General features: G+C 43.6%; 2 protein-coding genes and 1 pseudogene across 5 annotated transcripts in view; 1 reads left to right on the top strand and 2 right to left on the bottom strand.

The window, feature by feature from the left end:
* Positions 1-1,014: 1,014 nt before the first annotated feature.
* Positions 1,015-2,802, bottom strand: LOC149985350 (uncharacterized; annotated as a pseudogene). Its single transcript, XR_016496174.1, has 3 exons — positions 1,909-2,802; positions 1,227-1,711; positions 1,015-1,063 (listed from the first exon to the last, which is right to left on the bottom strand). The product of XR_016496174.1 is annotated as an uncharacterized LOC149985350 (transcript).
* Positions 2,803-3,420: 618 nt separating this feature from the next.
* ddx59 (DEAD-box helicase 59) lies at positions 3,421-11,515 on the bottom strand. 2 transcript variants are annotated; one of them, XM_021610754.3, is made up of 7 exons: positions 10,212-11,515; positions 7,409-7,594; positions 6,735-6,824; positions 6,219-6,470; positions 4,963-5,115; positions 4,026-4,154; positions 3,421-3,766 (listed from the first exon to the last, which is right to left on the bottom strand). In XM_021610754.3, exons 1-7 carry the CDS (start codon positions 11,112-11,114, stop codon positions 3,500-3,502), a joined length of 1,980 nt encoding a protein of 659 aa, XP_021466429.3. In that variant the 5' UTR covers positions 11,115-11,515; the 3' UTR covers positions 3,421-3,499. The 2 variants fall into 2 exon arrangements, with proteins under 2 accessions (XP_021466429.3, XP_021466492.3); XM_021610817.3 differs by having other exon boundaries at positions 6,327-6,470; positions 10,212-11,509.
* Positions 11,516-13,860: 2,345 nt separating this feature from the next.
* Positions 13,861-21,628, top strand: part of LOC110528753 (calmodulin-regulated spectrin-associated protein 2) — a 118,299-nt gene continuing 110,531 nt past the window's right edge. For both annotated transcript variants that reach the window (XM_036985747.2, XM_036985790.2), the window contains exon 1: positions 13,861-14,607. In XM_036985747.2, coding sequence (XP_036841642.2) covers positions 14,466-14,607 — 142 coding nt within the window. In that variant the 5' untranslated portion in view covers positions 13,861-14,465. The remainder of the gene's footprint in view (positions 14,608-21,628) is intronic.

The following is a 21,628-nucleotide window of genomic DNA, read 5'->3' on the forward strand; positions in this document are numbered from 1 at the left end:
CACCATGAGGCGGTCACCGCCGGTCTGGGCTGAGGAGCAGCGCTCGCTGCCGGCCAAGTCCACCAGGTTGATCCTGCTGGTGATTCTGTGGTCATGTTCTTCCCTCTCCACAAACTCATTCTACACACACACACACACACACACACACACACACACACACACACTAAATGAGTGTATTCAAACAGAAACATGCTATATGCTCCCTAGAGGTAGATTGTAAAGATGCACTGGACAGTGACACAAACACAAAAGACAGAGGGCCGGCGAGATTCACCTTGGTCTGGGTCATAGCCAGGGTGAAGACCGAGTGGGATCGGGAGCTCTTGTCCTTCATGCCTGTGGCTGCAGAGGCTCACGGTAATCAGTGTTCAGAAAGTGGTAATCAGTGTTCAGAAAGTGGTAATCAGTGTTCAGAAAGTGGTAATCAGTGTTCAGAAAGTGGTAATCAGTGTTCAGAAAGTGGTAATCAGTGTTCAGAAAGTGGTAATCAGTGTTCAGAAAGTGGTAATCAGTGTTCAGAAAGTGGTAATCAGTGTTCAGAAAGTGGTAATCAGTGTTCAGAAAGTGGTAATCAGTGTTCAGAAAGTGGTAATTAGTGTTCAGAAAGTGGTAATCAGTGTTCAGAAAGTGGTAATCAGTGTTCAGAAAGTGGTAATCAGTGTTCAGAAAGTGGTAATCAGTGTTCAGAAAGCATGTCTGTAAAGCACCTTACCTGAATGTCTTCATAGGAGCGCACCACATTCCTGAAGAAAACATACAGTCACTGAGCGAATCCTTAAGACTAGCAAGTCATCATTACATCTGACAAGACATTCATGGAAACCAAAGGTTTGCTCACGTGGACAGCTCAGCAACATAAGGCCCGTGGACTGGATGTTCCCTCACCCTCAGCTAGAAACACAGAGTCATTACTAAGATCATTTAGTAGAATGGAAGTAAAAATGGCTTTGAAAATCATTTTGTCCTACTCACAGCTGTGGTTTTGTTCATCCCTGACCACGAGCAAGTTATGGGTTTTCTCGTTGTACACCTCGAAGTAGCTCATCCCCAGATGACATGTGACCTGTTATACAACAGCCAAGTTGTCGTGAGCCCTTGATTGAGTAAGATTTCTAATGTATTCATTTCACATGGCAAATAAACTAAAAACAAATGCTTTACATGACAACTGGACAGAATCAACAAAGTGTATATCTTGGTATGAATAAAATAAATGAAAAAAACACCTCCTGATTGTCAACTGCAGACAGCCGAGAAAAGAGCTCCTCGCAGAATCTTGCCGTTAGTCCTGCCTCCTCCCCGAAACCCATCATACTGCAGAAGGATAGAGGAACATTGTCCAATTTTACACATTTGGATTCAACAGTTTACTTACTAACTTCAAAAGGAGACTCGTGATAACACAAAATCAGCTAGTGTGTGTGTGAGGAGAAAAGCGAGTGAGAAAGAAAGAACAGAGTGAGATGTCCTTCCCCGACCCCGTTTGACCGTAAAGCAAACAGGCAGGTGTTGAACCCCTCAATGGCCCTCTCCAGAAGAGGCTTGGCCCGTTTTTCATACGCCGTCTGCTGGCTGGCAAAGCCAGGGCCGCGTTTATCAACGGAGCAGAAGAAGAAGTCATATGTGAAGGCGTGCCTCTGCTTGGTGTCTGGATGTTGAACAACAGTCTCCTGGTTACCCATGAAGATCACCTGCTTTCTCCGTCTTCTCCCTGAAAGCAAATGTAAGGCAAATATTGGGTCATTTTTTACATCACTGATTAGGCCTAATGGATAAAGAAGCAAATTAGTATGATGACTCTTGTTGCAGTTAAAGACAGGGGCCATATTAGAGCTGGATGAATGCTGAATGAATCTGATTTCAATGAACAACAAAATAAATCAAATTGATATAAATCTCTTTTTTTACCTGGTGTTGAATGGCCTCACCCGGACCGCAACTGTCACAGCACTGTTCTCCATCTTCAGGGTATCTGGTTTGGATCGGACCAAAGGATCGGTGGAGACATAGGATGTTGGTGCAGGGGTAGAGGACCTTGCCACGCTTACGTCGCTATGGATTGACGGAAAGGTCGAGGCCACGTTTGCTCCTTGACTACTGAGCGGAAACGTCCTGGAACTGTGAATTGCACCAGGTTTCGCAGCCTCCACGGTCACCTGTGTGTGCTTCTTTGGCCTCTCTAGGCTTGCCATTTTTACAGCCACCACTTGTTGGCCCTTTTTCCCCAGCCAATCTCTCAAAGGCATCCTTCTTTGCCGTGATTTTCTCGAAAGGAGTCTTTCTCGTGGGTGTTGATAAAGTTTTGGTCTGGTCCTCTGGTTTTGTCACGTCTACTTTACCCGGGGTTGTTGGTTGTTTTGGCGCAAATCTAGACGGAAACCTTTCAACTCCTTTAGTTGGAGTGTTTAAAAGGTTAGCAGCTTCTCTCCATTTACTTTTAGATGGTGTCCCTAAGACTAAATGACCGTAATACAGCTGTCGTTCGGGGGTTTGATTCAGAGAAAACTTTAGACTGATTAGAGTCGGTACCGCTGACCCAGCGTGGTCTGAAGCACTCTGCTTTGCCGATGTCTTTACCTGCGCTTTTGTCAAATGAACCTGTTCTGGTTCTGTGTTGCAATGACGGTGTTTTCTCAGATGCAGGTGTGCTATTCGGAGTGATTTCCATAGTGTTGTCACTTGTCGTTTTTATCGCCTTTTAGCACCCGTTTTCCCTCCTCTGAAGGACAAGAGCGGGTGACAGGCCAGAGATAAGACAGGTCGTGTTTAACTCCTGGGTTTTATCCAATGATCTATTTTATATTTTCTCGCGGAACTTCAACGCTGATCCTTGAAGATTTTCGGCCGTCAGGGTCCCTTGGTGTCAAGACATTATCATAAAAAGCTGTGTGCTTTTTCCTTTGGTATCGAGTATAAAGTACATGGTACTGTCGAGATGTTAAAATGATATGGTTAAAAAAATGTTTCCAACGTTATCCGTAGACACGTCTATTAAAATTGCACATCTTCCCCTGCAAAAAGTTGAAAGTTAACTTTATTTACAACGGGATAATTCGGACATAATGAAACAGGAACTATTAGGCACTTTAGTTAGTTGGCGACGTTAAGTTAGCTGTCTAAAAACAACATTACAAAGCTGAGAATGATAATCGGATCAGTTTACTTAAAATATAATTTGGGCATTCAATATATGCCAGCTACCTCCTCCTCAAGACAGGAGATTCAACTCAGTTGTGTTTGTTTACCGTTTCACTGTCGTGGTTGTCGTCGATTTCAAACCCCGACCAGCGATTTGCTATTGACGACAGAAATTACGTTTCCATCCACAGCAAAAAAATACCAAACATGCGGTGCCCGTGTTTGACAAGTAGATGGCAGTATTTCCAAAATGCACAACTATATAAAAGTGTCAACTCGAAATTACAAGTTCATATAAGTTTATTCAAAATGGACAAATTACCCAGATATACACACACAAACACAAAGTAGCATAATCTGTCTATCTCTTTGAGCTCCTGTTGTGTTTCCGGATGATGCTGAGGAGGTTGTTCTTGGTGACCATGATGTCATCCTCCCCCCTTTGCTTGGCTTTCTGTTTGTCCCTCCTCTGCTGCTCGTGGAGGTGGGGGGAGTTGAGAAGCTGGGGGGGAAGCTGGGAACCTGTGGGCTTCACCCGGTTCACCACCTCCAGGAACAGACGCTTGTTGTCGTTGTTGACAAAGGTGATGGCCGTGCCCCGGTGGCCCAGTCTGCCTGCTCTGCCCACCTGGGAGGAAGGAGTGTAAAAGTCACACCGGACAGAACCATTTACAATGACACCTGAGTAGCTACACACACACACACACCACACACCACACACACACTTTCATCCATCTGTAGACAATACTATACAGAAAAGATTCTGTGCCAGATGGCCCTCCCCCCCCAAGATGCAAGAAGATATTGTCTCACGACATTGATATTGATTTTGTATGGCAAAAGCACACCAGATTTCCCCCATTCACAACAATAGCAAATTGACCCACCTGATGAACATACTCATCCATGTTGGGCGGCATGTCAAAGTTGACCACCAGTTTGACGTTGACCAGATCGAGCCCTCTGCCCAGTACGCCAGTGCTGACCACCACTTCAAAGTCCCCTTCGAGTAGACCCTGAGGAGGTAGAAAACGGCTTAACGGGTGAATAGTCTTTATGGAAGTACACTGCCTGTCACTAGCTTTTCCTGTTTGAGCCATAATAGCCAGACCTGGGCCCGTATTCATAAAGAATCTCAGAGTAGGAGCACTGATCTAGGCTCAGGTCTTATCCTTGTAATCCAATTCATTATGATATTTAAAAAGGATAAACTGACTTTTGAGTCGAGACCACTTTCTGAGTCAAAATGAGATCTACCGCTCAGACTTAACGTATTCAACATTAATTATTATTAAAAAAAAACAGTTCTGTAACCATGAGCTTTGTGCAGTAAGCTATAGGCCTAATACAGTATCACTGCAAATTGTCTATACTTGAAATGCCCTGCCAATGTTCTTCTCAGACCATTTTACAATTATATAAAAAAATTGTGATCACACTGGTAATAGATCATGTGTTGTATAGGCACAGATGAATGAGAAGAAATGTAAATAATTTGCTGTCTTTCTGTTACTGGACTGACGGTGCCTGCCCCTGATGGTCAGTCTCAACGAAGGGAGAGCATCAGTGGGGCCTCCTCTCACCATTGGATCTAGTGTGTATTGGCACGGTACTGTCCAGTATCCAGGAAACCCTTTAAACATTACACTGAATACACCTCGAGCGTACGACGCAAATGACAACATTTCTTAATGTTTTAAATCTGTAAATGAAAATGAGTGTTTCTTATTGGACAAGTCCTGGCATTCCCTTTCCTTGTTCCAGTCTGTCATGTTCCGTTTGGCGCTAATGAACAAAGAAAGAGCTGGCTGCCACAGGCCTCACCTTGAGGATGCGGTTGCGTTCCCACTGGGTCTTGTCTGAGTGGATGGCCACCGTGTTGAGGCCCATGATCTTCTTCACAGCCTCACACAGTAGGTCCGCCCCAAGTTTACAGTCCACAAACACAACCACCGGAGGCTGGTACAGCTTTCCGTCCTGGGTGGGCAAAACAAACACACAGGTAATGAGGAAATACACTACATTACATTGAACATCTTATAATATTGAGTTGGTCCACTATTTACTGCTATAACAGCCTCCACTCTTCTGGGAAGGCTTTCCACTAGACGTTGGAACATTGCTGCAGGGATTTGCTTCCATTCAGCCACAAGAGCATTGGTGAGGTTGGCCACTGATGTTGGGCGATTAGGCCTGGCTCGCAGTCGACATTCCAATTCCCAAAGGTGTTCGATGGGGCTGAGGTCAGGTTCTTCCACACCGATCTCGACAAAATGTTTAATTGTCTGGCAACAGCTCTGATGGACATTCCTGCAGTCAGCATGAAATTGCACGCTCCCTTAAAACTCGAGACATCTGTGGTATTGTGTTGCGTGACAAAACTGCACATTTTAGAGTGGCCTTTTATTGTCCCCAGCACAAGGTGCACCTGTGTATTGATCATGCTGTTTAATCAGGTTCTTCATATGCCACAGCTGTCAGGTGGATGGATTATCTTGACAAAGGAGAAATGCTCACTAACACGGAAGTAAACAAATTTGTGCAGAAACTTTTAGAGGTAAGCTTTTTGTGCGCAATAAACATTTTCTGTAATTTTTTATTTCAGCACATATTGGGTTTATATTTTTGTTCAGTATAGAAGAAAACAAGTTATTTAAATTGTTGGAAAATAGACTGTGGGTTGCAGGTCAAATATAGGAGTACAAGTCAACATCCCCCTGGATGGTAACATTGATTGGCTAGAACTCTATTTGCTAGGGGGCTGGCCCACATGGGGGGAAAATGTAAGGTAAATGGCACAGCACAGATTCAAGAAAAACAGTTGCTTTCAAACTAGGGATTACACATCCAGCCCAAAGCGGGAGGTTTAAAAAATACATAGTAGTTGCCAAAGTTTCAGAGCAGGTCTTTAACAACACTCCTTGCTGAGAGCATATGCTTTATGACAATATACAGAAAATGCCAGTAACCAGCATTTTAAATCATTTTACAACAGAAAATAAGAACTCCCTGTTTCAGTCTGTTTTCTTCCGTTTGCTGCCTAATGAACACTGAAGAAAAGCTATTGAAAAATCACCTACATTTAAAATCTCAAAGAGCTTCTTCTTCTTGGAGGGCTCCTCCACCCAGAGCACTATCTGCCGGATGTCGGCGCAGGGCTGGTTCCTGTCCCCGATGGCGATACGTACCGGGTCCTGGGTCAGTCGGGCTGCCAGCTGCTCTGTGCCCTTGGGGATGGTGGCGGATGTTAGCAGGGTCTGGTGCTCCTCCGGGATGTTCTCCAGAACCTTCAGGATCTGCTGCTGAAAGCCCATCTTCAGCATGGTGTCTGCCTGCACTCATAAGAGAACAAATTATTTTTCATTCTGCTGAACAATGTCGAAATAGTATTACTGGTACACGGGATGGGGGTCAATCCCATTTCAATTTAAGTCCATCTACAAAAATGTGCTCTTTTGCCAACTCTGGTACTTTTACATCGATGTGAAATGAAATGTTGATTAATGTGCACGGTCTTTGTTAAACAAAAGGGAAGTGGCCTTTTAAATGACTGCGCAATAGTGTTCTTCATTAATGCTATAAGAAGACATATTTACCTCATCAACCACCACAACCCTCACTCCATCCAGCTGCACTGCCTTCTGTTTCAGGATCTCCAGCAGTCGTCCTGGGGTAGCAATTATTATCTAGAAGGCAATTAAGTTGGCGATTATTATCTAGAGGGCACTTAAGAGAAAAACAAATACAGTTTGGTTAATCAAACTGTATTAATTAAATAAATAAATGTAATGTTTCTTATAGCAAGTGGTAACTGTACTTTGCACATAGAAAGAATCGAGAAGTCTATTTGCATCCGTTTTTGAATGGCTGTAGTCTTCCCTTCTCATGGCTATCTGCATAGAATAGCCTGTCATTTGAAATTGTAGCTAAGCTATGGAAGGCCTTCATTGTAAAGGTTATGGGAATTTAATATTGACATCATGTAGAAAATGTCTGGTAAACATTGACTTAACTGTCCAGTACTCTCTTTGAAACATTGACGTAACAATTGTAGACTAATGTACAGCATCGTGAGACACGTTGAGGTAACGTTGTACACTAATGTACGGCGTCATGAGAAACGTTGAGGTAACGTTGTACACTATTGTACAGCGTCATGAGAAACGTTGAGGTAACGTTGTACACTAATGTACGGCGTCATGAGAAACGTTGAGGTAACGTTGTACACTATTGTACAGCGTCATGAGAAATGTTGAGGTAACGTTTGTACCTTGATGGTGCTCTTGAGGCGGTGGAGCTGCGGGGGCAGGGGCATGCCTCCCACCAGCAGGCCAGTCCTCATGTTAGGTAGGCCCACCACCAGCTCCTTGGTCTGCCTCTCGATCTGGATGGCCAGCTCCCTGGTGGGGGTCAGGATGAGAGCTGCCGGACCCCCGAGACCACCCTCCACTAGCCTCTGATTGGGGAGGAATCAAGACAATATTTATTAACAACAAATAGCTTTTTGGTCTAAGGGTAGCAAAATTCAAGTAACTTCCACACTTTTTAGGTTTTAATTTCTGGAAACAACCCTAGGGTTAGGCTCCGTAAGGGTTAGGCTCCGTAAGGGTTAGGCTCCGTAAGGGTAGGGTTAAGGTTAAAGTTTTACATCAGACTTTTGGGGAGAGAAATTCTGCTACTTCCAGGTTGCTTTGAAGCTGGGGCCAAAAGTGATAATCACACTATGAGGATGTCACAGTCTGCTCCTACCAGACCAATATATCAGCCAATGAATTACATCACGTAAAATGCTTAAAGGTTAGATCTACTTGTTTTCACCACATACCGCAGTATAAATGAACTTAATGTTTCTTATGGCAAGTGGTAACTGTACTTTGCACATAGAAAGAATCGAGACAAGTCGATTTGCATCAGTTTTTGAATGGCTGTAGTCTTCCCTTCTCATGGCTATCTGCATAGTATAGCCTGTCATTTGAAATTGTAGCTAAGCTACAGAACATAAAAAACAGGCCTGTGCATATGAATTACTCATCGCTGTTGCTTCAAGGAGTCCCCAGTGAGGGACCGGTTCAAAATTGGGTTAACAGCTGTGCTGGATTTTCAAAGTTTAGCCGAGGTACTTCTAGCTGAAAACGATGCCAACAGTGAGGTTGAAACACAGCAAACCTTGATATTGGTTATAGAGTCCGTTCTGACAAACCTTGATATTGGTTATAGAGTCCGTTCTGACAAACCTTGATATTGGTTATAGAGTCCGTTCTGACAAACCTTGATATTGGTTATAGAGTCCGTCCTGACAAACCTTGATATTGGTTATAGAGTCCGTTCTGACAAACCTTGATATTGGTTATAGAGTCCGTTCTGACAAACCTTGATATTGGTTATAGAGTCCGTTCTGACAAACCTTGATATTGGTTATAGAGTCCGTTCTGACAAACCTTGATATTGGTTATAGAGTCCGTTCTGACAAACCTTGATATTGGTTATAGAGTCCGTTCTGACAAACCTTGATATTGGTTATAGAGTCCGTTCTGACAAACCTTGATATTGGTTATAGAGTCCGTTCTGACAAACCTTGATTTCCCCTTTTTTTTACTTTAAAAACTTCCTCCTTTGTTACACAATATTATGAGAAAAATCATTCCAGTATTTTTCACAACCATGAAACCAAAAAAGTATCATGAAAGATAAACACTAATGAGCTTTTCACACCACAACCAAGCCGAGCCTGTACAAAGCTGTACTAGGTACAGTTGAAGTCGGAAGTATACATACACCTTAGCCAAATACATTTAAACTCAGTTTTACACAATTCCTGACATTATCTCCTAGTAAAAATTCTGTCTTCGGTCAGTTAGGATCAACACTTTATTTTAAGAATGTGAAATGTCAGAATAATAGTAGAGAGAGTGATTTATTTATTTCATCACATTCCCAGTGGGTCAGAAGCTTGCATAGTATTTGTTATCATTGCCTATAAATTGTTTAACTTGGGTCAAACGTTTCTGGTAGCCTTCCACAACCTTCCCACAATAAGTTGACTGAATTTTGGCCCATTCCTAATGACAGAGCTGGTGCAACTGAGTCAGGTTTGTAGACCTCCTTGCTCACACACACTTTTTCAGTTCTGCCCACAAATGTATGGGATTGAGGTCAGGGCTTTGTGATGGCCACTCCAATACCTTGACTTTGTTGTCCTTAAGCCATTTTGCCACAACTTTGGAAGTATGCTTGGGGTCACTGTCCATTTGGAAGTCCCATTTGCGACCAAGCTTTCACTTCCTGACTGATGTCTTGATGTTGCTTCAATATATCCACATAATTTTCCATCCTCATGATTCTATTTATTTTGTGAAGTGCACCAGTCCCTCCTGCGGCAAAGCACCTCCACAACATGATGCTGCCACCCCCGTGCTTCATGGTTGGGATGTTGTTGTTTATACTTGCGTACTATTGTTTGTACCGTTGAACGTGGTATCTTCAGGCTTTTGGAAATTGGTCTCAAGGATGAACCAGACTTGTGGAGGTCTACATTTTTTTCTGAGGTCTTGGCTGATCTCTTTAGATTTCCCCATGATGTCAAGCAAAGAGGCACTGAGTTTGAAAGTAGGCCTTGAAATACACCCACAGATACACCTCCAATTGATGTCAATTAGCCTATCAGAAGCTTCTAAAGCCATGACTTCATTTTCTGGAATTTTCCAAGCTGTTTAAAGGCACAGTCAACTTAGTGTATGTAAACTTCTGACCCACTGGAATTGTGATACAGTGAATTATAAGTGAAATAATCTGTCGGTAAACAATTGTTTGAAAAATTACTTGTGTCATGCACAAAGTAGATGTCCTAACCGACTTGCCAAAACTATAGCTTGTTAACAACAATTTGTGGAGTGGTTGAAAAACTAATTTTAATGACTCCAACCTAAGTGTATATAAACTTCCGACTTCAACTGTAGGTATGCATCCACCACAGTTGCTGGAACCATGCTGAAAAACTTTCAGACCCAACATAGTTCAGTGTGATAATACAGTGTAATAATCAAGCCAGCCACAAAAACTGTATTTCACTATACCTTCAAAGCACACACTACCACTGGCAGCAGAAAGGCCACCGTCTTCCCAGAACCCGTGTCAGCACTGGCAATCACGTCCCTGCCAGCCAAGCCAACAGGCACCATCTGCATCTGAACAGGGGTGGGCGCCTCATACCCTGCCTTCTTCAGGTTGGCACTGAGAGTTGAGGGAAGGTTACATTGCTCAAACTCTATGATGGGCCTTCCCACCTCCCTGCCCTCTGTCACAATGCCCAGCTCCTGCTTTACTCGCTGCACTTGCTCCTCTGTCAACCCAGAGATAAATGCATCTTCCTTGTAGGAATAGTCCTTGTATACATCCTCAACAGTATTGCCAGCTCTGTCAACAGCTGGCTGTCCACATTGTGAAGTCCTCTTCTCCTCTGTGTCATCTCGGTTAAAGGCATCTTCCCCTGTGCCCATGCCCATTTTAGCCAGGTGACTGGCCTTGCACTCTAGGCTGCACACATCATTGTCAGTGCTGTCGCAGATGTACTCCCCGAATCGAGCACACATGACGCAGACGGGCTCCCCCGGTTCGGGCCATCTCTGGCTCTTTCTGAAGGATTTTACAGGCTCCTCTTCTTCGCTTTCCTCGGTGCTGGACTCAGACTCTGAGGACTGTTGGTCCTCTGGTGCTCGTACAGGACTCCATGTACCCTGCTCCAGGGTTGGAAGGTGTGTGTCCTGGTCATCAGACATCACCTGTGTCTCAGCATTAATGTCTGTCTCTACACTCCCATATGGAGCTGTAGTGGAAGTCTTTAGGCTGTGGTTGGGGGGTTGTCCTGTGCCATCACTGTCTTCCTTTTCTCCCTCCTGGCTCACCTTGCACTTCTTCTTAAGCACCTGACTTGTGTTGTCTGTTGGTCTCTTCACTTTCAGTGCTCTTGGCATAAACATGTTTCCAAAGTATTATCCTAAAGAGCATGAATGGGTGTGACAGACGGTTACGAATACGATATACACGATGTTTAACGTTAATCAAAGACTATCTCAGTGATAATGCCACCTGTACACGGATGAGTGGGCATCAGCTAGCAAACGCTAGTAACTTCAAGCCTAGCCAGCTAGCGATACAAAACAACACCAGGTTTTGGCGCAATTACATTGCGATTTAAAGATCAAAACGACGCAAGTAAACACACAAAACGAATGATTAATTGCTGATGAAAAACACAAAGATATCGAAGTAAACACCCAAACTGAAGCTAGCTGCTAGCGAGCATAACGCATCTTATCCAACGTCGACTCACTCAGAAAGCAGACTCATGTTGATGACGTCTCTAGTCTTTTTCTTCTTCTTTGGGTTTTATGGCGAACTACACGCAAAAGGTGTGTTTTCGCCACCAACCGAACGGGGGTGCAAACATTTACTAAACATTTTTTAAAAATCCATTGGGAGAAGGGAAAATGTACATTAATCCACGCAAACTTTAAAAAATAAATCTGCATCTGGATTAGTATATTTTTTAAATCTAATTAAATAGTTTTTGTTGATCATATTACTCCAGTGCTAGCCTCTCTACACTGGCTTCCTGTTAAGGCAAGGGCTGATTTCAAGGTTCTAATGCTAACCTACAAAGCATAACATGAGCTTGCTCCTACCTATCTTTCTGATTTGGTCCTGCCGTACATATCTACACATACGCTACGGTCACAAGACGCAGGCCTCCTTACTGTCCCTAGCATTTCTAAGCAAACAACTGGAGGCAGGGCTTTCTCCTATAGAGCTCAATTTTTATGGAATGGTCTGCCTATCCATATGAGAGACACAGACTCGGTCTCAACCTTTAAGTCTTTATTGAAGACTCATCTCTTCAGTAGTTCCTATGATTGAGTGTAGTCTGGCCCAGGAGTGTGAAGGTGAACGGAAAGGCACTGGAGCAATGAACCGCCCTTGCTGTCTCTGCCTGGCTGGTTCCCCTCTCTCCACTGGGATTCTCTGTCTCTAACCCTATTACAGGGGCTGAGTCACTGGCTTACTGGTGCTCTTCCATGCTGTCCCTGGGAGGGGTGCGTCACTTGAGTGGGTTGAGTCACTGAAGTGATCTTCCTGTCAGGTTTGTGCCGTGGCGGAGATCTTTGTGGGCTATACTTGGCCTTGTCTCAGGATGGTAAGTTGGTGGTTGAAGATATCCCTCTAGTGGTATGTGGTTGTGCTTTGGCAAAGTGGGTGGGGTTATATCCTTCCTGTTTGGCCCTGTCCGGGGGTGTCATCGGATGGGGCCACAGTGTCTCCTGTCCCCTCCTGTCTCAGCCTCTAGTATTTATGCTGCAGTAGTTTATGTGTCGGGGGGCTAGGGTCAGTTTGTTATATCTGGAGTACTTCTCCTGTCCTATTCGGTGTCCTGTGTGAATTTAAGTATGCTCTCTCTAATTCTCTCTTTCTCTCTTTCTTTCTCTCTCTCTGAGGACCTGAGTCCTAGGACCATGCCCCAGAACTACCTGACATGATGACTCCTTGCTGTCCCTGGCACCTGGCCGTGCTGCTGCTCCAGTTTCAACTGCTCTGCCCGCGGCTATGGAACCCTGACCTGTTCACCGGACGTGCTACCTGTCCCAGACCTGCTTTTTTCAACTCTCTAGAGACAGCAGGAGCGGTAGAGATACTCTGAATGATCGACTATAAAAGCCAATTGACATTTACTCCTGAGGTGCGGACCTGTTGCACCCTCGACAACCACTGTGATTATTATTATTTAACCCTGCTGGTCATCTATGAACATTTGAACATCTTGGCCATGTTCTGTTATAATCTCCACCCGGCACAGCCAGAAGAGACTGGCCACCCCTCATAGCCTGGTTCCTCTCTAGGTTTCTTCCTAGGTTCTGGCCTTTCTAGGGAGTTTTTCCTAGCCACCGTGCTTCTACACCTGCATTGCTTGCTGTTTGGGGTTTTAGGCTGGGTTTCTGTACAGCACTTTGTGACATCAACTGATGTAAGAAGGGCTATATAAATACATTTGATTGATTTACAAACATGTCAGAAGCACATTGACATGTTGACATAGCAGCAAATCTCACATCGAAGTGGTTTCAATGAATAATGTTGAGTTCAACTAGCCTAATTGTATCAATGATGATGCATACTAGGACTACAAATCCACATAATAAAGGAATGATGCATTATATATCAAGTAAATACTTGCAACTGACAATACAAGGCTGAACCACAACAAATGATTAAGCAAATTCATCAAGGTTGTATCTGAATTTTTGTTCAAACTTAGTTATTGATATACCCTTGTTCTGTTCAATGTTCTCTAACTATATATGACTCTAAATACCCCCAAGTCATGTTGTTAAGTAAGTTCAAAATAATAAAATATTTAAAAAAAGAGCTGACACCATTCAAATCAATGAGGGTTTGGAACTTTAAAGCCAATGATCTCAGAATCATATTTTTGCAGATAGAACCGCATAGTCCCAAACTCGACAGGCTAATCTATTTCATTGGTTAGTTAGAATGTGTATATATCCAGGGATGCGTTTTACATATAAACTGACAGAACATAGGCATTTTATCCAAACAAATCAAGCCATGTATGCGATGCGTAGATTCTGTCCAATTTCTAACTGTAGTAAAAGCATGCTGGCCTCTTTTGATGTTGTGCAGAAATGGCTGGGTGGTACGCGCACGCGCAATAGTGCAGCCCTTTCTTAGCCACAGTGCGGCAGGAGAACCGCAACAAGCGAGGAAAAGCAGAGGGGAACCAACTTGTGTTTGAAAACAAAGACTTGAATGGGAATCGGAATGTTTTGTGTCTCTATCTGAAGAAAATATGCGCCTTCCTCAGTGAGATTCTTCTGAAATAGGTTGACAGCTATTAGGCGAACCCCATTTAAACTGGGGCGTATTCATTACGCCGATTCTGTTGCAAAACTTTTCTTAAAAGTAAGCAAACGGAACGAAACGGGGAGGACCCTACCTGAATTTCTCCAATAGAAACTCTGTTTGGACTAATGATTACAACCCAGGTAGCAGCAGAATGGCAGAAAAATACAGGCAGAGTCGCTAATTGCACTATTCATTTTGACTCAAAGGAGTTAGACAATACCATACCGATGGTTTGCAGTCAACCCTCCATGTCTGCTCCAACGAATTGTACATTTACATAGGCAATTGAAGGCTGGCAAATCAAGTAACGTGTGGTGCATTCAATTCCATTATGGTGGGATGTCATCGACTTCTATTGCGACATAGTTAGTAATCATTGTGTTTGCCGAAGGCTGTTGACACTTCAGGGTGTTATGATGGGTGAAGTGACGGACGCCAGGGAAATTAAAAATACCTTTATTGTTCCCGCAATAAAGTCTTCCGATCACTATGATTGTTCTCGAGCAAAAATCTACTGTAGCCTCACGTGGCTGGTGGCCAAAGCATTTGGGAAAGGTAGGTGGTGTTCTGTTTTTATAAATTGCATGGTTTCATTTAGTTTGTCAATAATTACATCTATTTAGTTTTTCGAACATATTTGTCAGCAATGTGGCTGTTTTCCCCATTGCAATATTATAGCTCAGCTATACAAATAACACACACCACACCATTCAAGCTAACAAGATATGCATTTTTAAAGTGCAATTGATGTGTATGTTGTATTTATATATACACTGTAAAACCACTGTATTTAGATTCCCTGAGAGAAGCATCCATCCAAAACAAACAGGCATCATTCTCAAATAGACCTCTGCTAATTAAGAACCAGAACAGCTGCGTGATCAATTCTTATCTAGTTCAGTTCCGTTCATTGGCAGTGGGCTATAAACATGAGGGTGTGAAGTGAAACGGTGCCACAGATTGTGAATGTTTCCTGCTTGAGAGCTATGACTCTTGAGTATGACACCACCCACACCATAATATCAGATCTAGATGGCTGGTGATGCCAACCTACATTCACAATCAAATGGCTATAGGTGTTACCATGGTTATAGTTGTTACCATGGTTATCAGTAAGCCTCTATAGTAAGAGCATGTGACTCTTATTATGTCTAACAGTAAAGATAATGTTGATACTCGGGTTCACATTGGTGGCTATATCTACAGTAGACCTAGTTACAGTATTAGTCACGAGAGTCACATTTGAGGCTACCGTAGTAACAAATAGCAGAGTAGTAATAGGTGTGTTTGGATAGCCATTTAGGTACTTCAACAAAGACAACAGTTTTATGTGGTGGTAATATAAATTCATTTGGACATACATTTGAGTCTGAACACAAACCTTTTGTCACTTTGTAGGGGGGTGTACAGACCATTTTATATATATATATATATATATATAAGATGTGAATTATCACCAATCCAATTGTTTTCCACATCACCCCATTGCTCTAAACTGCATTGAGTCCCAATAGTCACTGATGACCAGATTAGAGATCTCATGACTCATCTGTGAAGCAAGGCCCAGCTCAATGATGTGGAATGTAGCTTGAAGCTGGTCAAGAGGTACTTGTGTGGGTCTGGTTTCCCGGATACAGATTGATAGTAGACCTTTGGCTAAAAAGCATGTTCAATCGAGATTCTCCACTGATAGAGCATTTTAGTCTAGGCTTAATCTGTGCCTGGGAATCTGGCTCTAGGGGTCTTTTCGATACATTTTAATTGCTGCACCTTGAGTTTCATTCCAAGACATGCAGTATTGCTATAAGCCTCATAGTCACGGGGACAATATGTGACCTTTTGAAAGCAGTTCAAACAACACACGTTCTGGGAGAAAGTACTTCACATCTTATACTCTCTTCTCTGATCTGTTTTGATCCTTGGGTTTGGTAATAGCCAGCAGTTTGCCTGAAGGATGATTGTGTTGTATAACCTACTCTGTGTACTCAAGCCTACTGTTTGTTAAAGGCCATAGAGCAGATGCAGAGATTGCTTTACTGAAGGGAACATAGTAGTTGGGGCGGCAGGTGGCCTAGTGGTTAGAGGGGGGGCGGCAGGTAGCCTAGTGGTTAGAGCGTTGGGTCAGTAACCGAAAAGTTGCTGGATCAAATCCCTGAGCTGACAAGGTCATTGTGCCCCTGAGCAAGGCAGTTAACCCTCTATTCCCCCCCCCCCCCCCCCCCCCGCAATTCTCTGATTCAGAGGGGTTGGGTTAAATGCGGTAGACACATTTCAGTTGAATGCATTCAGTTGTACAACTGACTAGGTAACCCCCTTTCCCACTGCACCATCTGCTCACTGATGCAAGACAATTAATTATGTTTCATGTCCTCATTGTGCTTTGAAATAGCCAGTCTAGTCAAATATGTACGCTAATACTGTTATTTTGGTTCATTTATTTATGTATGTCGTATTTGCACGAGGTTAGTGTCAAAGGGGCGGCAGGATAGCCTAGTGGTTAGAACGTTGGACTAATAACCAAAAGGTTGCCAGATCAAATCCCTGAGTTGACAAAAAATCTGTCGTTCTGCCACTGAACAAGGCAGTTAACCTATTCCTAGGCCGTCACTGAAAAAAACAATTTGTTTTTAACTGACTTGCCTAGTTAAATAAAGGAAAAAAAATGTGAATGTGCCAAATGTAAGGAGATGTATGGGGTGTACATGTCTCCTCAGATACAAAGCTAATGTCTGATATGAGACTTTAATAGTTGGACTAGATATAATAACCATTGTTCACGAACATAACTTTTGATAAGATGTTAGAAGTTGTAAAGATACAGTGCATTTGCAAAGTATTCAGACCCCATGACTTTTTCCACATTTTGTTACGTTTATAGCCTTATTCTAAAATTGATTTCAATTATTATTTTTTTTCCTCATCAATCTACACAAAATACCCCATAATGACAAAGGGAAAACAGGTTTTTAGAAATGTTTGCAAAACAGAATGATCTTATTTACGTAAGTATTCAGACCCTTTGCTATGAGACTAAAAATTGAGCTCAGGTGCATCCTGTTTCCATTTATCATCCTTGAGATGGTTCTACAATTTGATTGGAGTCCACCTGTGGTAAATTGAATTGATTGGACATGATTTGAAAAGGCACACACCTGTCTATATAAGGTCCCAGAGTTGACAGTGTATGTCAGAGCAAAAACCAAGCCATGAGGTTGAAGGAATTGTGTCGAGGCACAGATCTGGGGAAGGGTACCAAAAAATGTCTGCAGTATTGAACGTCCCCAAGAACACAGTGGCCTCCATCGTTCTTAAATGGAAGAAGTTTGGAACCACCATGACTCTTCCTAGAGCTGGCATCCTGGCTAAACTGAGCAATCGGGGGAGAAGGGCTTTGGTTAGGGAGGTGACAGAGAACATGAATATCACTCTGACAGAGCTTCAGAGTTCCTCTGTGGAGATGGGAGAACCTTCCAGAAGGACAACAACCCTAAGCATACAGCCAAGACAATGCAGGAGGGGCTTCTGGACAAGTTTCTGAATGTCCTTGTGTGGCCCAGCCAGAGCCCAGACTTGAAGCCGATCTAACATCACTTTAGAGACCTGAAAAATACATGTGCAGCGACACTCCCCATCCAACCTGACAGAGCTTAAGAGGATCTCCAGAGAAGAATGGGAGAAACTCCCCAAATACAGGTGTCCCAAACTTGTAGCATCATGCTGCCAAAGGTGCTTCAACAAAGTACTGAGTAAAGGGTCTGAATACTTATGTAAATGTCATATTTCAGTTTTTGTTCATTATAAATTTGCGAAAAAAAATCTAAACCTGTTTTTGCTTTGTTATTGTGTATAGATTGACGAGAAAGAATAAAGCTGTAACGTAACAAAATGTGGAAAAAGGCAAGGGGTCTGAATACAACATTTAACACACTTTTGTCCTTTGTCTCACTGACATTTTTACGTTTTACATTATTTTTTTGTCATTTTAAAAAGACGCTCTTATCCCACCGGTCTCCCGTGGGAGTCGAACCAACAGCCCTGACGTTCCAAGCACCGTGCCCTACCAACTGAGCCACACGGGACCACTGACAGTATGAATAAGAACAATAAATGGACGAGAAAGTTACATCAATTCTGACACGTATCTAATACACTAGCATACGATTCAGAGAGTAACTGCCTGTAAATCAATCCCATTCAAACTCCCAACTGTTGTCATGAAAAGTTGCGTCTGTATTCAAATAGCATCTCAAAGTAGCCTTGGTCCAGGATCAGGTCCCCTCTGTCCTTTTATAAGGTGTATTGGGTATGCTCTAAAAGGGAAAAACTGATCCTTAATCAGCCCTCCTTCGCTTAGAGTCTTTGTGAGTACGTGACCTGGTCGTATTTAATTTGCCCTCTGTTTGTGCTTGTTTTTAATGCCCTACGTTGACTATTAGATCTGGGAGTGAAAAAAAAAACAAAACAACAACTGCGCTTTGAATCTAGCACAACCTCGACAAGACATCTGTTTTGTATTCCTTTGACCAACTGAACAGATCGTCTTGTCTTAGCTGTTATTCATAAAGACCGACACAGATCTACACACTGTAGCATAGTAGAACAGTGAAATATATCCTCATTCCCGAGAACACTCGGGTAGGAGTACAACCTTACTCTGTTTTTTGAGTGGAACATCTCATTTAATTAATTTCACCAATTTGATTGGGGGGCTATATGTATCAAGCACCTCCGTGAAGGAGTAATCAAGTCCCCTTCATCCTTGTTATTTGATTCGCTGTCATCTAAAAGTTAAATCTGACCCTGAATCAGCACTCTTACTTTGAGACACTTGATACAATTGGCCCCTTGACCAAGGGTGATGCAGTTGGATTCGGGCCTCGGAGAGACAGAACATTCTACTGCAGTTGACACAATTGGCCCCTTGACCAAGGGTGATGCAGTTGTATTCGGGCCTCGGAGAGACAGAACATTCTACTGCGGTTGCCAGTGAGCCGATTTTATGTTTTGTTGCTCTGTAATATTGGAAAATACATGAGCTTCTAACCAGATCCCTCCGTGTGTGCTGTATTTTCAATTGGGTCTGAATGAAATGGGATGATTCCAAAAATACCGTCTCATGTTCCCAAAGGTAGAGAGGCAGATCTGGTCTTCAGATCCCAGCGTACACTGCTACCGCTCAGAATACTTTCAGGCACATAAGCAATTAAGCAGAGTTTGAGAGCACACACACATACACACACACAGAGAGGGAGAGAGATAATACATCTGGAATATATCCGATTTCGGTGTTGTCGGATTGCAATGAGAACCTGTGTGGAACATATAATGCAGTTCTGCTCAGCACTTGAGGTTAGAGACTTGAGGTAGGAGAGGTTAGAGACTTGAGGTAGGAGAGGTTAGAGACTTGAGGTAGGAGAGGTTAGAGACTTGAGGTAGGAGAGGTTAGAGACTTGAGGTAGGAGAGGTTAGAGACTTGAGGTAGGAGAGGTTAGAGACTTGAGGTAGGAGAGGTTAGAGACTTGAGGTAGGAGAGGTTAGAGACTTGAGGTAGGAGAGGTTAGAGACTTGAGGTAGGAGAGGTTAGAGACTTGAGGTAGGAGAGGTTAGAGACTTGATGTTGGAGAGGTTAGAGACTTGAGGTTAGAGACTTGAGGTTAGAGACTTGAGGTGAGAGACGAGAGGTGAGAGACGAGAGGTGAGAGACGAGAGGTGAGAGACGAGAGGTGAGAGACGAGAGGTGAGAGACGAGAGGTGAGAGACGAGAGGTGAGAGACGTGAGGTAGGGGAGGTTAGAGACTTGAGGTAGGAGAGGTTAGAGACTTGACTCAGACTCGCCCTGATAGGCTTACCTAAAGTGACCTATTGACAAGTAGGGAGTTCTGTTTTTTTCCCTTTACCCCTTTGTGGCTCGTCCTATACAGCATGTCCAGTGAGAGAGGAGTAGGCTATCCCTTGTCAATGTAGATTATTTGATCAAGGTGGGCATTATGGTGTCATCGCCTCAAAGGACTCTAGCCCCATCCCTAACCTTTATTTACTGTCCTCGCCTCTGGGAGCCGCGTCCACCCCTCCGATTGATCCCCTGGGAGCCGCGTCCACCCCTCCGATTGATCCTCTGGGAGCCGCGTCCACCCCTCCGATTGATCCTCTGGGAGCCGCGTCCACCCCTCCGATTGATCCCCTGGGAGCCGCGTCCACCCCTCCGATTGATCCTCTGGGAGCCGCGTCCACCCCTCCGATTTATCCCCTGGGAGCCGCGTCCACCCCTTCGATTGATCCCCTGGGAGCCGCGTCCACCCCTCCGATTGATCCTCTGGGAGCCGCGTCCACCCCTCCGATTGATCCTCTGGGAGCCGCGTCCACCCCTCCGATTGATCCTCTGGGAGCCGCGTCCACCCCTCCGATTGATCCTCTGGGAGCCGAGTCCACCCCTCCGATTGATCCTCTGGGAGCCGCGTCCACCCCTCCGATTGATCCTCTGGGAGCCGCGTCCACCCCTCCGATTGATCCTCTGGGAGCCGCGTCCACCCCTCCGATTGATCCCCTGGGAGCCGCGTCCACCCCTCCGATTGATCCTCTGGGAGCCGCGTCCACCCCTCCGATTGATCCTCTGGGAGCCGCGTCCACCCCTCCGATTGATCCTCTGGGAGCCGCGTCCACCCCTCCGATTGATCCTCTGGGAGCCGCGTCCACCCCTCCGATTGATCCTCTGCAGTGGTGTAAAGCACTTAAGTAAAAATGATTTAAAGTACTACTTAAGTAGTTTTTGGGGGTATTTGTATATTTACTATTTATATTTTTGACTACTTTTACTCCACTACCTTCCTAAAGAAAATGATGTACTTTTTAGTCCTTGCATTTTCCCTGACACCCAAAAGTACTCGTTACATGTTCAATGCTTAGCAGGACGGGAAAATGTCTAATTCACGCACTTATCACGAGAACATCCCTGGTCATCCTATTGCCCTGATCTGTCGGACTCACTAAACACACATGCTTAATTTGTAAATTATGTGTGACTGTTGAAGTGTGCCCCTGGCTATCCGTAAATTAAAAAAAATAAAATAATAATCGTGCTGGGTTAATATAATTGGAATTTGAAACTATTTATACATTTACTTTGGATACTTAAGTATATTTAAAAACCAAATACTTTTATACTTTTTCTCAAGTAGTATTTTACTGGGTGACTTTCACTTTTACTTGAGTCATTTTCTTTTAAGGTATCTTTTCCTTTTAAATCAAGTATGAGAATTGGGTCCTTTTTCCACCACTGGTTCTCTGTTGGTCAGTTTGCTTCTTCTCAAGGCGTAGGCCAAGGAGTTGCCCCAAATATAACCACGGAGTCATTCCACCTCAAAACGCACAAAACAATATCAGATTGTTCTGAAGTTGTCTCTGTAGGTAGAAACAATATAAAACATTTCTATTCCAGAAGCATTATTTTGTTGAAATATAATTTCATCTCTGAGAAATCAAGCTAATGGATTGCACCCAAATTGGCCATTTTGTATTTATTTATAGGATTCTTTAATCTACCACAAATACAGTACCTAACATTCGATGTGGACCATCA

The sequence above is a fragment of the Oncorhynchus mykiss genome, chromosome 1, assembly GCF_057628025.1.
Source record: "Oncorhynchus mykiss isolate SJ-2025 chromosome 1, ASM5762802v1, whole genome shotgun sequence".
Classification (NCBI taxonomy): Eukaryota; Metazoa; Chordata; class Actinopteri; order Salmoniformes; family Salmonidae; genus Oncorhynchus; species Oncorhynchus mykiss.

Coding starts and splice junctions, on each gene's coding strand:
- ddx59 (XM_021610754.3), bottom strand. CDS start 11,114: ATGTTTATGCCAAGAGCACTGAAAGTGAAGAGACCAACAGACAACACA. Junction 7,595..10,211: donor TGGTAGTGTGTGCTTTGAAG/GTATAGTGAAAT, acceptor CTCCCCAATCAG/AGGCTAGTGGAGGGTGGTCT. Junction 3,767..4,025: donor TGGATGAGTATGTTCATCAG/GTGGGTCAATTT, acceptor CCTTCCTCCCAG/GTGGGCAGAGCAGGCAGACT.